The 14870-nt window shown below is 41.6% G+C and overlaps 1 protein-coding gene and 1 long non-coding RNA gene across 2 annotated transcripts in view; one reads left to right on the top strand and one right to left on the bottom strand.

Annotated features, from left to right (window-relative positions):
- The window catches only part of LOC135707717 (uncharacterized), a 335458-nt gene that overhangs the window by 169451 nt on the left and 151137 nt on the right, over positions 1 to 14870 (bottom strand). The window lies entirely within an intron of this gene.
- LOC135707665 (protein-glucosylgalactosylhydroxylysine glucosidase-like) lies at positions 9948 to 12873 on the top strand. The gene is made up of 4 exons (XM_065229516.1): positions 9948 to 10090; positions 10530 to 12071; positions 12140 to 12633; positions 12692 to 12873. The coding sequence occupies exons 1-4, from the start codon at positions 9948 to 9950 to the stop codon at positions 12871 to 12873; spliced, it is 2361 nt and encodes a 786-aa protein (XP_065085588.1).

Below are 14870 nucleotides of genomic sequence, written 5' to 3'. Positions count from 1 at the left end.
CTTGATATACATTTGAAATAAATTTTAATCAAATCAATATATAAAGATTGCTTGAACATAAAATAATTAAATTTAAATCACTCTTTGTTAAGTAATTTTTTTAGTGAACACCTTCAATGACAGCTGTCCAGCAGTGCTCCCATTTAATTTAATGAACAATCCAGGCATTACGACATTGTGCCGAAGGTGTGCCGAAGGTATGCCGATGAATGTGCCCAAGTTGTGCCGAATCTACTTTTGGCACACTGTGGTGCGAGACTTACCCTTTGAATTTCGTGCATTCTGAGTCACTTTATTGTTATCCAATGTGATGCAAAATTTGAAATTTTCGCTCCACAATACTTAAACGATTCCAAATCGGATCCTGACTAACCTCTCAAAATTTGAACCCATTTGGTGAGAAACTGAGATGGCACAAACCATTTGAAGTTTGTATGGGAATTACTATGCTAAAACCAAGATTTTTGTTCATGTCTATCTAATAATTCACCATATCGGTCTGCTTCAAAAGTTTTCAGCTACAACTTCGCTCAAGACCACTTTTTGATTAAATGCAAGGATCGAAAGTTATCAATGGTTTAATGCGCTGATGTCTTATGATCATGCTCAATCAACTGCTCAGCAGGCAACATTGGTGTTTCTGGGGCGTTGAATAGGATACGCAAATCATGGCTACTATGTCACACTGCAAAATACAGTGTTGCCTACAGAGCAGCTGCTTGATCATGTCATAAGTTTACCAATCTCTTAAACAATTAATAACTTTTTCCTGTCTCGTTTTACATAGAAACAATATTGAGCAAAGTTGTAGCTGAAAAAAATTTCTATAAGAATGGCTCTCGAACTGTTTCGCAGCTTAATATGGAAAAAGACTAGAAGGCAATTAACAAAAAGTTGAGATTTCCCAGAGTAATTTACATGTAAACTTCAAATGGTTTGTGCGAAGTCTGTTTCTAACCAAATGAGTTGTAACTTTGAGAGGCTGATCAGGACCCGATTTGAAACCATTTAAGCACTGTGGAGCGAAAAAGTCAAATTTTGCATCAGTCTATTGTTCACTTTAACGGCTTCATGTAATTGATTTGCTCAAGCCATTTAATTTCGTTTCAAATTTAGCTAATAAACAAACCTGCACTGAATTGCCACTGACAATTGACATGGTTTGCCTTGACGATGACTGTTAGCTCAAATATGTGACCAAAGCAGAGTTTTGAATATCGCCGTGCATTGTCGAGATTTTGCTGCACTGCGTTACATCCAGTTCCTATATATTGTTGTAAATGTTGCCAGTCCCGTCCTAGAGCAAGTGACTATAAATAGGAAAACGCAGGGTTTTTATTATACACCTATGATGAGATCTGACCCTTCTTAGCAATAATACAAATATTCCGTATGAATTTGTCAGATTCTGGTTACTTTCCCGAGGTCACTCAGAACGTATCCGGTTGTGGTGAATGTGGACATACGAACTCAATTCTAACTGATCACCAATTATATTTTTCTAGAATTCTTACGTCAGCTTCTGACCACTTCCCCGGATATCCGAAACATGTCCAAATGTGAGTGATTTAAAAACGCTAAAACATGCGAGTTATTAATTACGCGAAAACGGATTGATTTCAAGGGGTAAGTCACTCAGCACAGTGTGCCGAAAGTAGATTTGGCACAGCTTGGGCACATTCATCGGCACACTTTCGGCACAATCTCGGAGGCATTTGATTGTTCATTAAATAAAATTGGAGCACTGCTGGACAGCCGTCATTGTAGTTGTTCACAACATTACGTGCTGTTTGACTGTGCATTTGAGAAACATACTCTAATTGAAAATACTAGAGGAACTCCGACCAGCAATTCGCTTCTCGGTTCACATTTAAATTCGAAATGTAGGCTTCCGTGGGTTGTCGATTGCAATCGATGCCGGTCACAAGTCTTTCAGCGAGTCTTTCTGCTACTGCGAAAATGGGGTGTACTACGAACCGGAATACAAGAACAGTTTGGATGGATTGGATAATGCAGTTGTGGCGATTGGATACGGAAAACTCAAAGGAAAAGATTGCTGGCTAATCCTGGTCCAACTACTGGGGCAACGATGGATATGCTTTGATGGCAGGTAAGGGTAACAACTGTGGGTAACCACTCCGACGTTGAAAACATCCGAGAGCTTCTTGCACGGAATCATCACCTTCAGCAGTTCCTCTTCCAGATTGAGCAGCAAGGTGTAGTGCTTCTGAATCGTTTCCGCCGGATTGACCAGCAACGTTCGGACGACATTGAAATAGTAGGACTTGTAACGCGAACCCAGAGCACAGATAATCGATCCAAAGTGCAGATAACTCTTGTCGCTGAATGCACTGAACTTCAAGCTGTAATAGCCACCCGACTGGATCGCCGGGTAGCACATGTCCAACTAGTTGGTATCCACACCGGAGACGTACCTTTTGTCCGTCAGAGCCTGCTCGACACGCTCCGATAGTTTGTCATGTTTTACTTTCTTATGAGCATCCATAATCTCCGTGATGTGATCCTTGAGGTACTTGTAGAATACGTCTACCGTCTGATGGTGTACGCGGTAGGGACGCTGATGTCCACCGTGTCGAAGCTCTTGTCCTTGATGAAGGCTCGCCACGATTCACCCGGGAAGTTTTCCTTGGAGAAGACGCCCTACGTTTTACCATCCTTGGATCCCTTGATCGCCTCCAGCAGCTTTGCAAAATTGGCCTTTTCTTTGTTGTTCTTATCCCAAAACAACTGCTTCACCGACGGAATGCTCCCCTCACCGTCCTTCTCGATTTGCTTCATCTTTTTCTTGCTGGTCAGGAAAAGATTGACTTTTTGCACAGCACCGTAATCGTATCGGTCAGCTCGTATAGCCCAGCAGCGAGGTTGATTTGCTATGGATGGTCTACGCCGACCGCCGTCAGAATGCAATCCATCTTCTGCAGCGAATCATAATGGGAAAACTCTGGTTTCTTTCTAGTGGACGTAGAGGCGTTTTGTTCGTCGGTAGAAGCAATCCTTCCCGAGCACGATATTCGACATTTTCGGTCCGTTGCGAATGCAAACCTAAACATTCAAGCTGTCAGAAATACCGGGTTTCCAATTAGGTTTTGCACCGTCGGGGTTAACCTCAATCTGATGACAGTTCAGTGGTACTGTTTACGTGGACTTAGTCGATTTTTTCTTGGGTGGATTTTCTCGATAATTTTTCGGACTGCAGTGAGATGTAAACCACACTTCTACAATGTCTATGAGCAACATCCTTTCTACGCGCTGTTCCTCGACAATTTTCAAGTTGAAATTCGGAAATTTAAGGTGATACTCTAACGAAGCCTTAGCGTGAAATTTTAAAGGCACAAATGTCAGCTTCCACAAAACATACAAATTTGAAATTGCTACTCCTTGTTTGCTGTGCTACTACAAACAGAGAGTAGTAATTTCAAATTTGTATGTTTTGTGGAAGCTGAGATTTGTGCCTTTAAAATTTCACGCTAAGGCTTCCTTAGAGTATCACCTTAAGAATATTTTTTTTCGAAAAAACGGCTAAGTGCTTGTAAACAGTACCACTGAACTGTCAAAAAGGTTCAGCCGATTAACACTGAGTTCATTTGTGACGTCACGCTGCAGTACCTAATTAGGTTTTGCACCGTCGGGGTTAACCTCAATCTGATGACAGTTCAGTGGTACTGTTTACGTGGACTTAGTCGTTTTTTTTCTTGGGTAGTTTTCTCGATAATTTTTCAGACTGCAGTGAGATGTAAACCACACTTCTGCATTGTCCACGAGCAACATCCTTTCACCGCGCTGTTCCTCGACAATTTTCAAGTTAAAATTCAGAAATTTTAGAATTTGTTTTTTCGAAAAAACGACTAAGTGCTTGTAAACAGTACCACTGAACTGTCAAAAAGGTTCAGCCTATTAACACTGAGTTCATTCGTGCCGTCACGCTGCAGAACCTAATATACCATAATATTCGTTTTTTTTTTAACCGCAGCTTGCCCGCACAATCGGCACACCCAGCAGCATACTTGCGGCACACTGAGAAAAATGTTAACCCAAGATTAATGTGCGGAGTGACCTCTGCACACAAATTGACACAGAATATATTATAAAACAGCATCACTGTTTTTTGCTGACGATTTTCCAATAGTTGCTAAGGTTTCGCACTTTGTTGACAGTCGCTGATCTTCGCTTCAGGATGAATTTAATAAATCCATCGGACTAAACGATCGTATCCCGGATTAGAAGTCAAACCTATAGGACTTTGCACGGAACTCTCCTGCAGCCAGTACTTTGTCTAATTCCCTGCAAGAGTCGTTAAAGTGTGGTGATAAATAGCAGCGCTGTGATCATAACCAGCAACAGCAATAGCTAGATCACCCTCAGGGTCATCCACTTTTGCAACAATTGCTTGTCGTTTCCGGTAGCGACAGTATCGGTAATCACAGTTTACATGGGTCAATTCCATAGGCACGGTGGCCAAATACATAGAGTCAAACAAATCATCCTCCTCGGATGAGCGATGGAAGTCAAAAGTGACAGTTACGTTACATCAAGATATACCTGAATACATTCAACAACCTAAACCCGATCCTTAACCCCTTCGAACCTTCCCCTTGGCATACAACAGAATCACATTGGACACCTAGAAGTTGTTCACCTCGAGGAAATGGATAAACATATTTTTTTTTCAAAATCCCCGCTTATCTTTATGAAGCCGTTTTCCGCTTGCAGCCGATTGAACAGTTCCACCTCCACCTCGCAGTTGTTATCGTTGTTGTACTGTTTCATAGTCAACGGCACGGATGAAGAACCACATCCAGCTTTCCGGAATCCATCCGACGGAGTATAGCCATAGAGGTAACTCTAAGATCAGAAGGTCCCGAAGAAACGTGCTCAACTTTTTGGCTCAGCTCTGGTACTATCTTCGATCCCAAGCTAATCGATGCACCCCTCGAAACATAGGAAAATCCACGAACCCCTAATTTTATCTGTCAAACTTTCATAGCGTATCAAAACAAACACTAGAATTACATCTACGGTGGTGAGTGCTGCATGGAACACCTAATATTATCAAATTATCCAGTTGACTTTGTAATCGTTGAGTTACTTTGTCCATGATTTTAATATGTGTATGTTGCTTAGAAACTGTAGTTTATTTTAGACTGTGTTTGGTTAGTAGTATTAGTATAATTGCTAGTTAAGTTATTGTAAGTAAGTAAAAATGTGAAAGGAACCCAGCTTTTTGTTAGTTGGACTAGTCAGAAATTGATGAAAATTTATAAACTAAATTGGGCCAATTGCGGTTGGAAAATTGAGAATTTCGGCTAGAATGGGGTACGCTCATAGATTTACTTGGGACCAATAGGCTAGTCAAGGTTGGTATAGATAAGGAACCGGCATGGAACAGATTTGGTTTGGTTACCTTATACTGGTGAAAGTTCCGTGTTGCAGCAGTGATTTTAGGCCGCATACATCAATTTATTTTTATCGCCCTTCGTTTTATTGCACAATCACAAAAGTCATTCAATCTTCAGGGTTGCCAAACTTATGGGATGCTTGATTGATACACTTCGGCACAGCGTTTCGTATAGTTTTCAGCACAGCGAAAACTATCGGCACAGATTGAGGTGTGCAGAGTTGATTCCCACTTAGATGATCGACTTTTCATGAAAGACCCGACATCTTGAAATCACTATTTTGAAATTCATCTGCCTTCTTGGATCCACCATTATTTTAATTAGATGTCATTTGGAATCCACCATTTTGGAATTCATCGTCTAACTTGAAATAGTAATTGTTATATCAATATTGAAATAATTATAACTATACTATAATCACAAACAAACAGACGTAACTCTTTGAATAAGTTTTTCTTGAAAACATTGTACCTCAATAAATAGGACATCAGTAACGACATCTCTCGGGCTTCTCGCGGAAAATAAGCTTGCTCGCTATGTCGCTAACAATGTTGCATGCCAGGTAAACCCTAATAAACGGGTACCATACACAAACGATATCTTAGATGGTATAACAATACCACATAAAGTTGGGATGATATCCCGAATTGGTGGTTAGGCGCTTCTTATGGTTATTGTTTATGCGGGAACATATAATATATAGAAACGTCAAAGTGTTCCGATGCCAGCGCTGCGGTAAGAAGTTCGCGCAAATGATAATATTCAAATCAATCGTTAAATGCGTGAACGATGATCCAGAATTAAGAGTTACGTCTGTTTTGTTAAAAGCGGTCAGACGGACCACTTCGCTAGGCCCTCGATCCCTGGTCTTGCGGGGATCACTGAGGGTGGGTTCTTCAACAATCTCTTTTGTCGTGGCTTTAGCTCGAGCATGAAAGAAGATCCTTCAGGGTCGGCTGTAGGTATATACAGAATGTTCGATCAAGGAATTGAAAGCACTTTCTCCCTTTTTAATTAGTTCTTTTATTTCGACTTACTGTGTGTGTGTGTATGTGGGTAGTGTCTCACGATGTGGCCGGATGCAAGCTCGAAATGCGGGAATGTCGCCTTTGCCGTGACGCTCGGGGTAATGCCTACGCCGAATCCAAGAGGGACGGATCGTACGCCGGATTGGCGGATCACACTCCTTCAGACGTCGGCGCTAGAAGTCCAATCGCACGCCGGAATGGCTGATAACTTGCTGGACAATTCAAGCGGTTAATAATGGGTCCTGAGGAAAGAACGTCCCAGGGTGGCTACCGGGTATTTTTTTTACTTTATTCTGTTTTGATTTCAAATCAACTTCTCTATCTTTATCTTTATCTCTGCTTTTTTATGGAGGATAGCAAACTTAACGCTTCGAAGCTCTGGATAAGAAAGTCGCTTATCACGTTATTACCCGGTAGCTTGACCCTCCTTTTTCCATACCCTTTGTTCATGTTCCCTTTTTGACGTGTCCAGTGCCGGTACCTGTGGCAACTCTTGTTTTCCCTTTTTTGGCTCACTTCATACTATTGTGTAGTGTGTTTTGTGGTGTGAAGTGTGTTAACAAATTATGTTCTTATTATTAGCTACTCCGGAGTATTTGTCAATTTTTAGCATTAACATTTACTAACAAACAAACATTTAATTAATATGTTACAAAATCTAGGTTAAGTAATCTCAACAGTAACAGTTTGTCTGTGCTATAATATTGGAAGATCGACTATTTTCTCAAAGATCCACCATCGTTAATCTAAAATTTTGAAAATCATCCAACATTTTGGAATTGAAATTCCCAATTTCAATAGTGGAGTTATTATAAGCATACTACAGTATTATATTTAGAAAGATTGAACATTTTTAAAAGACTTTCCATTTTTAATCCACTATTTTGAAAATCATTCGCCATCTTGGATCCACCATTGTGAAAATAAACAAACATCCAAGAATTGAAATGGTAGAGCTTCCCTGAACTTCGGCAGGATTTCCCTGAACTTCGGCAGGATTTCCCTGAAGTTCAGCAGGACTTCTCCGACCTTCGGTAGGCCTTCCCTGAACTTCGGCAGGAGTTCCCTGAACTTGATCAGGACTTCCCTTGATTTCGAAGAATTGAAATGGCAGTACTCCCAACCGGTGGAAACTTACGATTTTAAATTGGCTCTCTACTTGACTCGTCTATTGGTCCCAAGCAAATCGATTAACGTACCTCATTCTTGTCGAAATTCTAGTACTACACTATGTTTGTTTTGATTCGCTATGAAAGTTTGACAAATAAAATTAGGGGTTCGTGGATTTTCCTATGTTTCGAGGGGTGCAACGATTAGCTTGGGACCGAAGAGAGTACCAGAGCTGTGCCAAAAAGTTGAGCACGTTTCTTCGGAACCTTCTAGTCTTAGAGTTACCTCTATGGTACTCCCCTGAACTTCGGCAGGCCTTTCCTGAACTTGGAATCTTGAAATTGAACTTGTCATTTCAGTAGTAGAATTATTATAACTATACAATAATATTATATTTACGAATATTCTCCAAATTTCAGTACTTCCCATTTTGATAATTTGCTATGCTTGTTGGTATTGGTGCATTTTGAATTTGGGTGTGGTTCGAGCGGGTGTGGAGTCAGTATCGACGGAAAAGCATTAACTTTCACCTTAGTTCGAAGTTTTTCTGGTCAATTGACAAGGTCATTTGGTATTCGATCATTGCGAGTATTATTATGTACCACTTCAATACTGTTACGCATTTTACTAAAAACCTTTGGTCGCTGGTTACATTATTAAAGAGCTTTGGGGGCGATGTGGCCGGCAGCAAGGCGAGCGAACGTTCAATGAAAATTAACTCTGATACAACAATAATTTATGGTGGTCCTGAAAAGAACCGTTTTGTCGTGATGGTTGAGTAATGCTGAGCTATTAGGGTGTTCAACACGGATGAGGCTGGTGAGTTGTTTATTGTTTGGAACGAGGGTGACGCGCTTGACATAGATGGTCTACAGCGACTGACGACGAGCAACTGAATCCGACGACGACGAGCAGCCTTTCGTTGTGTACTGGAGAACAATGTTCAACGCCACGCACCGCCAAGCACTGCTGCTACTGCTGTTGATGACGACCGACCGGACACCACCACACAGGGTGACTGAATAAGCACCGTTCGGCGAGACCGGAATAGAATTCGATTTTGAAATCTGTGTTAGGGAAAGTGCTTTTAACAGGCAATGGGTGATAATTTTGATCTCCGTTGAACATTTGTGTAATTTTCAACAGTAACCTATTGAAAACTGATAAAACGTTCATTCTAGCAGATTCGTAGAAAAATTTCCATTCGATTGGCTTGTTCGCAATTAAAATCCATACGCTATTGACAGAGTTATAAGTGGCCAAAACCTGACCACTTTTCGTAACGCGGTCGATTTTGATTTTTTTTTAAATTTCACACCCAATATGATGCCGAAAGACGTAATCCTACTTAAAAAAATGCAAAAGCCCCCCCCCCCCCTTCTAGGCACCCTCCAGATAAATTTCCAAGCTACGCCAATGCCAAAAGCTATTGAAACTGCAAATTTGTATATTGCATACCCACGGTGCTAGAGGTTTTGGCCACGCTTCCGGGATCATTTCCCCTTACTATGCAGCGCTCTATCCAGTGATTCACCACCGTATTTGAATAGTTCGCTTGGTAGATGTTCAACACCAGCAGCTTCATTGTTTTTCAGCCGACCGATGTCCTCCTCAACTTCTTGGAGATCAGGAAACGGTAGCCTGTCGTCTTCTACGCGTGCTCCTTTATCGTACCACCTTCCATGTATGCTGAATCGCTGTTTAGGTGGTCGTCATGCTCGTACTGCTTTCAAATCTCAATCACCGTTTCAGAGAAGGTTACCGTTCAATTCCTTTGATGAGTTCTATCTGTTCCAAGTTTGTCTGTATCGCTCAATGATCAAGCACTCGTGAGACTAATTCTCAAGTCGTTTTGAAAACAATATTTCTTGCTGTAAACAAACAACTGCAATAAGAAATGAGGTTGTTATTGAAATTATCACAACACTGTCACATTCTGTCATGACAAAGAAATTGATGAGATTTTAAAGAAAATCTAACTATATCATCGTCTTCTCATCCGATGATAGTGACAGGATTATTTCTGTAAAAATCGAATGAGATCTTTCATTTTCCAACCCTGAGTACAGATTCGGTGCGAATTCCATTTGAATTCTTGCGACATTCTTGGAATCCACTTCCCAGAAAGACCATACATAACAGATACCACCCACGAACTCTAAACTCACAGAACGACAATCTGAAGTTTGAGCTGTCTCTAGCATGAAGAATAAATACCGAGTCACTTATAGGGTTTCAAACATCTGATAAACATTATTTCAGTCGAGCCTCTCCAAACTTCACAATCGATTTGCACAAATGCACTGATGCCTTATCTCCCGCGGCATTTCCTGTCCTCGAATGGTATGTTATCTGCAACATCTAGTACAAACTGGAAATGAGACATTCAAAAATGACTAATCCAATCGCCAGCGTCATCATCGATCGTTTCTCCGATATCTTATCACATTTCAAAAGCACCAAATTCATATCGCTTAAAGTCGAATACCCAATCGGTTCAGCTCAGTTCAGCAGTCAAGCTCCGCGGCAGAACAGGTGAATTCGTAAAGTTCTCCCACCGCTCAAAATGGTTACGATATTCAGGCTATCTCTTTCTATACTGGCGATATGCTGCTCGCAAGGTCTAGCCATCGACACAAATTATCTTTTCAATTCCGATCGGTAAGTACCAGCGCACTGTTATATCACAGACAAACGGACGTAGCTCGTTTTCATGAATCGTCGATCACGCATTTAACGTTCAATTTAAATAGTATTACCACAGCGCTGGCATCGGATCACTTTGACGTTTCTATACATTCAATCGAACTTGTATGCAACATTGTTTAAAATTTGGCAAGCAAGCTGATTTCCGCGCATAGCTCGCGAGATGTCGTTAGTGAGTTCCGTGATGATATATTAACGGAGTTACGTCTGTTTGTCTGTGGTTAAATTTCATCCAAATCAGTTAATCAAATCATTGATTATCACATAGCTTTCCGGAGGCGTCAGCTGTCCCAACGCTATCGAACGGGAATCTGGGATTCACCGTATTCAGCGATAGCGTCTTCCTGACCGGAGTGTACAATCGAGGCGAGTTTACTGGCCTTGGACCGGAAACGCATCGTGCACGCATTCCCAATTATGCTAATTTCCAACTAACACGCTGCAGCCGTCCGGAAACTAATCCACCGGATTGTAGCTACCAACTGGACATCAAGACCGGCCGGTTCCGAACAGTCTACGAAGATACCGATCAGCAATACCGCCTCATTCACAGTGTCTATCCGCATCGGTACTTCAATCATGCCATAGTAAATCACTTCCGCATCCAACGCCTCAACGGTCGAGGTGTGATCCAAGCAACGATACTGCGAATCATGGGAGTGCCATCTCCAGATATCAGATTTGAGCCGGCTCAGCGCGTGCTTATTCGTGGCCAGACGTTCTTGTATCAATGTGGATGGACTCATGAGGTCGAAGATCCGGAGCTTCAAGTTACGAGAACCGAAGTGTGCTTCTATTATCAAGATTATCCAACTATGTTTGAACTACCAACGGACAGAACAAGTGAAGAGTTCAGTTACTTCACGGTTTATGCCAATAGTAGGGCAGAGGCCGAGGGAGAACTGAACTTCATAACGATGAGTAGCGTACAAAACATTGAGCAAGCTCAGACTAACTTCATGAACGGAATGTGGGATAAATACGGGATTACCGTTGACGGAAATGACGAACTGGACCGAGCCATCAAGGTCAGTGCCTTCCAACTGTTCAGCAATGTTCCGAACATGTTCACACCTATTCGGGTGAAAACCTTCGGGATATCTCCATCCGGAATTGGACGAAACGATTTCCTGGGACACGTAATGTGGGATTTTGACATGTGGATGTTCCCGATCATTCAACTTTTAGATCCACTTGTTGCCCGAGAAATGTTGGACTACAGAACCAAAACGATTCGTAGGGCATTGGCCGGAAACGCTGCCATGAATCAATACGAAGGCTGGCAGTATCCTTGGGCCTCGGCAGCCACTGGCCGCGAAGTTACGACATCTCCGGAGGCAGCCGAGCTAATGCATCACATCACAGCAGATGTAACATTCGTTATTCGACAGTACCTGTACGCAACTGATGATTATTCGTGGCTACATGACGTGGAAAACTGTGAACTGTTGTATGAAAGTGCTCGCTTTTGGAAGAACCGAACGGTGTACAACCCCTCCACAGATAAGTTCGACATTCCATCGGTGACGGGTCCCGATCAAATGAATCCGAACGTAACCAACAATGTGTTCACCAACGTTGCTGCAGCTCACAACCTATTTTTAGGCGAATTTGGTGGATGCATGTGTAGCGATCTTTGGCGGAGAGACTTAAACTTGAAGGATTTAGTTCGAGTGGCGAAGAGTTTGCACTTGCTATACGACGAACTTGATGACTTCAATCCCCAGTTTGAAGGATTCATCAAGGGACAACAAACCGGTCAAGCTGATGCCGTGCTGCTTGGATATCCCTTGGACATACCCATGACTGAGTAAGTAGCCTTAAATATCTGATAGGTTAAGTGTACCTAACTCACCGTAAAACCATCATCTTAACCAGTTCAACGAAGCGACGTAACCTGGAGATATATGGCTCTACCACCGTAGAAAACACTCCGCCAATGACCTGGTCGATGCATACCATCGGGTGGCTCGAGCTGAACGACCTGACCCGAGCAGCGGAATATCTTCACCGTAGTTATCAACCGTACTTGCGAGCACCGTTCTACGTGTGGAACCAAAGTCCTACGGGCTCCCCTGGGGCTTCAAATTATGTCTCCGGAGCAGCTAGTTTTCTGCATACCATAATCAACGGCTACGGTGGCATCCGGTTGCGCAATGAAGAACTCGTATTGGATAGGCCTCGTCTACCACCGGGCACTACCCGGCTTTATATTCCGCAAATAAACTTCAACAGATACAGCTTTGCGCTGGAGGTACGCCAGGATGGAAGATTTTCAATTTTGCAGCATGCAATGCCAACGGCGCCACAGCTTAGGATCATAGCCGATGGTCAGGAGTACAAACCTTGTGGTCCAGGACAGTCATGCGTCGGTATGTTTGAGATTATTCACTGTTTTAGAGGCAATTGAATCGTGGTTTTCAATTTCAGTTCACGGATCGCACAACGCCAGCTTGAAATTGGTTCGAAACTTTCAGCCGAGGTGCACGTTGAAACCGACTACGCTGAACATGAAGCTGGCAGATCAGAACGGCGGCGGCGTTGTCGCAAGGATCAGTCCGATGATCTTCGTAACGGTCTTAGTGGCGGCCATGCTTAATAAACTGTTTTAATTAACAGGGGTTCTCAGAGATTGTGTGTATGTGTGTTTTTTTACTGCCCATAATCGCAAGTCAGTTCGATCTGTAAAAAACTGGAAATGAGAAAACGGCATTCAAAGATTTTACAAGTTTTCTAATTTTACGCTTATTTTAGAGGGATTATTTTAAAAATAAACGTGCAAGGCGGTAGAATGCATCTGTGTTTACCAAAAAATATAGGAAAAAATATCGTGAAATTTTTATTTTATGACAACAATCTGAGTGGGACTGACTTGCGACTACATGTAAAGTCAATGAGGAAAATAACCGCTAGTCAGTCACAATGCCATGACGATGCTGCATTAGTTTAACACAGTATTGAACAGTACAAAGATACCATGCCCCCATAGAATGTTATTGGCCGGAACATATTCCGGCGAGTATGGGTCTTCAGATCAGAACTTTTCAAAAACGTGCCATACCCACCATGCAATAAATCGATTCACATGATTTAATTTATTTATTTAATTTGTTTTTCTTCATCGGACTTAACGTGTCTAAATGAAGCCTGATGGACAGCTACTCACCTTCTCAGGAGTCTGCGTTGAAAACGGTGACGAAAGGTTTCCGCTGCACATTTAAAGTCGAAAAACTCGTAAAACTCGTTGAAACGCCCAGACATGAACCGTATTGGGTCATGCAAGCTGTAGTTCACAGCACGAGGTCCAATTGTACGAAACTTCTAGAAGAAGCTTCTGGAAGAAACTTGTAGAAGAAGCTAAGAAGTTTATGGATGAAACTTCTAGATGAAGCTTCTGGAAGAAACTTGTAGATAAAGCTTCTGGAAGAAACTTCTAGAAGAAGCTTCTGGAAGAAACTTCTAGAAGAAGTTTCTGGAAAAAAAACTTCTAGTAGTAGCTTTTGGAAGAAAACTTCTGGGAGAAACTTTTAGTAGATATATCTTAAAGAAACTTGTAAAAGAAGTTTATGGATGAAACTTCTAGAAGAAGTTTCTGGATGAAACTTCTAGAAGAAAGTTCTGGAAGAAGCTTCTGATAAAAAAAAACTTATACAAGAAACTTCTGGAAGAAGCTTCTAGAAGAAACATCTAGAACAAACTTCTGCAAGAAACTTCTAGAAGAAGCTTCTGAAAGAAACTTAAAGAAGAAGCGTCTGGAAGAAACTTCTACAAGAAGCTTCTGGAAAAAAAAAACTTCTGGAAGAAACTTCTGGAAAAGACTTCTGGAAGAAGCTTCTGGAAGAAACTTCTAGGAGTAGCTTTTGTACGAAACTTCTAGAAGAAGCTTCTGGAAGAAACTTGTAGAAGAAGCTAAGAAGCTTCTAGAAGAAATTTCTGGATGAAACTACTAGAAGAAGCTTATGGAAGAAACTTATAGAAGAAGCTTCTGGAAGAAACTTCTAGAAGAAGGTTCTGGAAGCAGCTTTAGGAAAAAACTTCTGGAAAAGCTTCTGGAAGAAACTTCTGAAAGTAACTTCTAGAAGAAGCTTCTGGAGGCAGCTTCTGGAAAAAACTTCTGGAAGAAGCTTCAGGAAGAAGCTTCAGGAAGAAGCTTCAGGAAGAAACTTCTGGAAGATGCTTTGGAAGAAACTTCTGAAAGAAACTTCTAGAAGAAGCTTCTGGAGGCAGCTTCTGGAAAAAACTTCTGGAAGAAGCTTCAGGAAGAAGCTTCAGGAAGAAACTTCTGGAAGATGCTTTGGAAGAAACTTCTAGAAGATGCTTTGGAAGAAACTTCTGAAAAAAAAACTTCTGGAAGAAACTTCTGGAAAAGGATTCTGGAAGAAGCTTCTGGAAGAAACTTCTAGGAGTAGCTTTTGTACGAAACTTCTAGAAGAAGCTTCTGCAAGAAACTTGTAGAAGAAGCTAAGAAGCTTCTAGAAGAAATTTCTGGATGAAACTACTAGAAGAAGCTTATGGAAGAAACTTATAGAAGAAGCTTCTGGAAGAAACTTCTAGAAGAAGGTTCTGGAAGCAGCTTTAGGAAAAAACTTCTGGAAAAGCTTCTGGAAGA

The sequence above is a fragment of the Ochlerotatus camptorhynchus genome, unplaced genomic scaffold (assembly GCF_037179485.1).
Source record: "Ochlerotatus camptorhynchus isolate MF236.1 unplaced genomic scaffold, CSIRO-AGI_Acam_v1.1 ptg000316l, whole genome shotgun sequence".
In the NCBI taxonomy this organism is placed as follows: domain Eukaryota; kingdom Metazoa; phylum Arthropoda; class Insecta; order Diptera; family Culicidae; genus Ochlerotatus; species Ochlerotatus camptorhynchus.
Note: the sequence above shows the minus strand (reverse complement) of the source record. Positions and strands in the feature narration are given on the sequence as shown.

What these genes read in the sequence shown, in the direction of transcription:
- LOC135707665 (XM_065229516.1), top strand. Translation starts at nt 9,948, where the DNA reads ATGACTAATCCAATCGCCAGCGTCATCATCGATCGTTTCTCCGATATC. An exon ending in CAAGCTCCGCGGCAGAACAG is followed by an intron (nt 10,091 to 10,529) that starts GTGAATTCGTAA and finishes ATTATCACATAG; the next exon opens with CTTTCCGGAGGCGTCAGCTG. An exon ending in TTGGACATACCCATGACTGA is followed by an intron (nt 12,072 to 12,139) that starts GTAAGTAGCCTT and finishes CATCTTAACCAG; the next exon opens with TTCAACGAAGCGACGTAACC.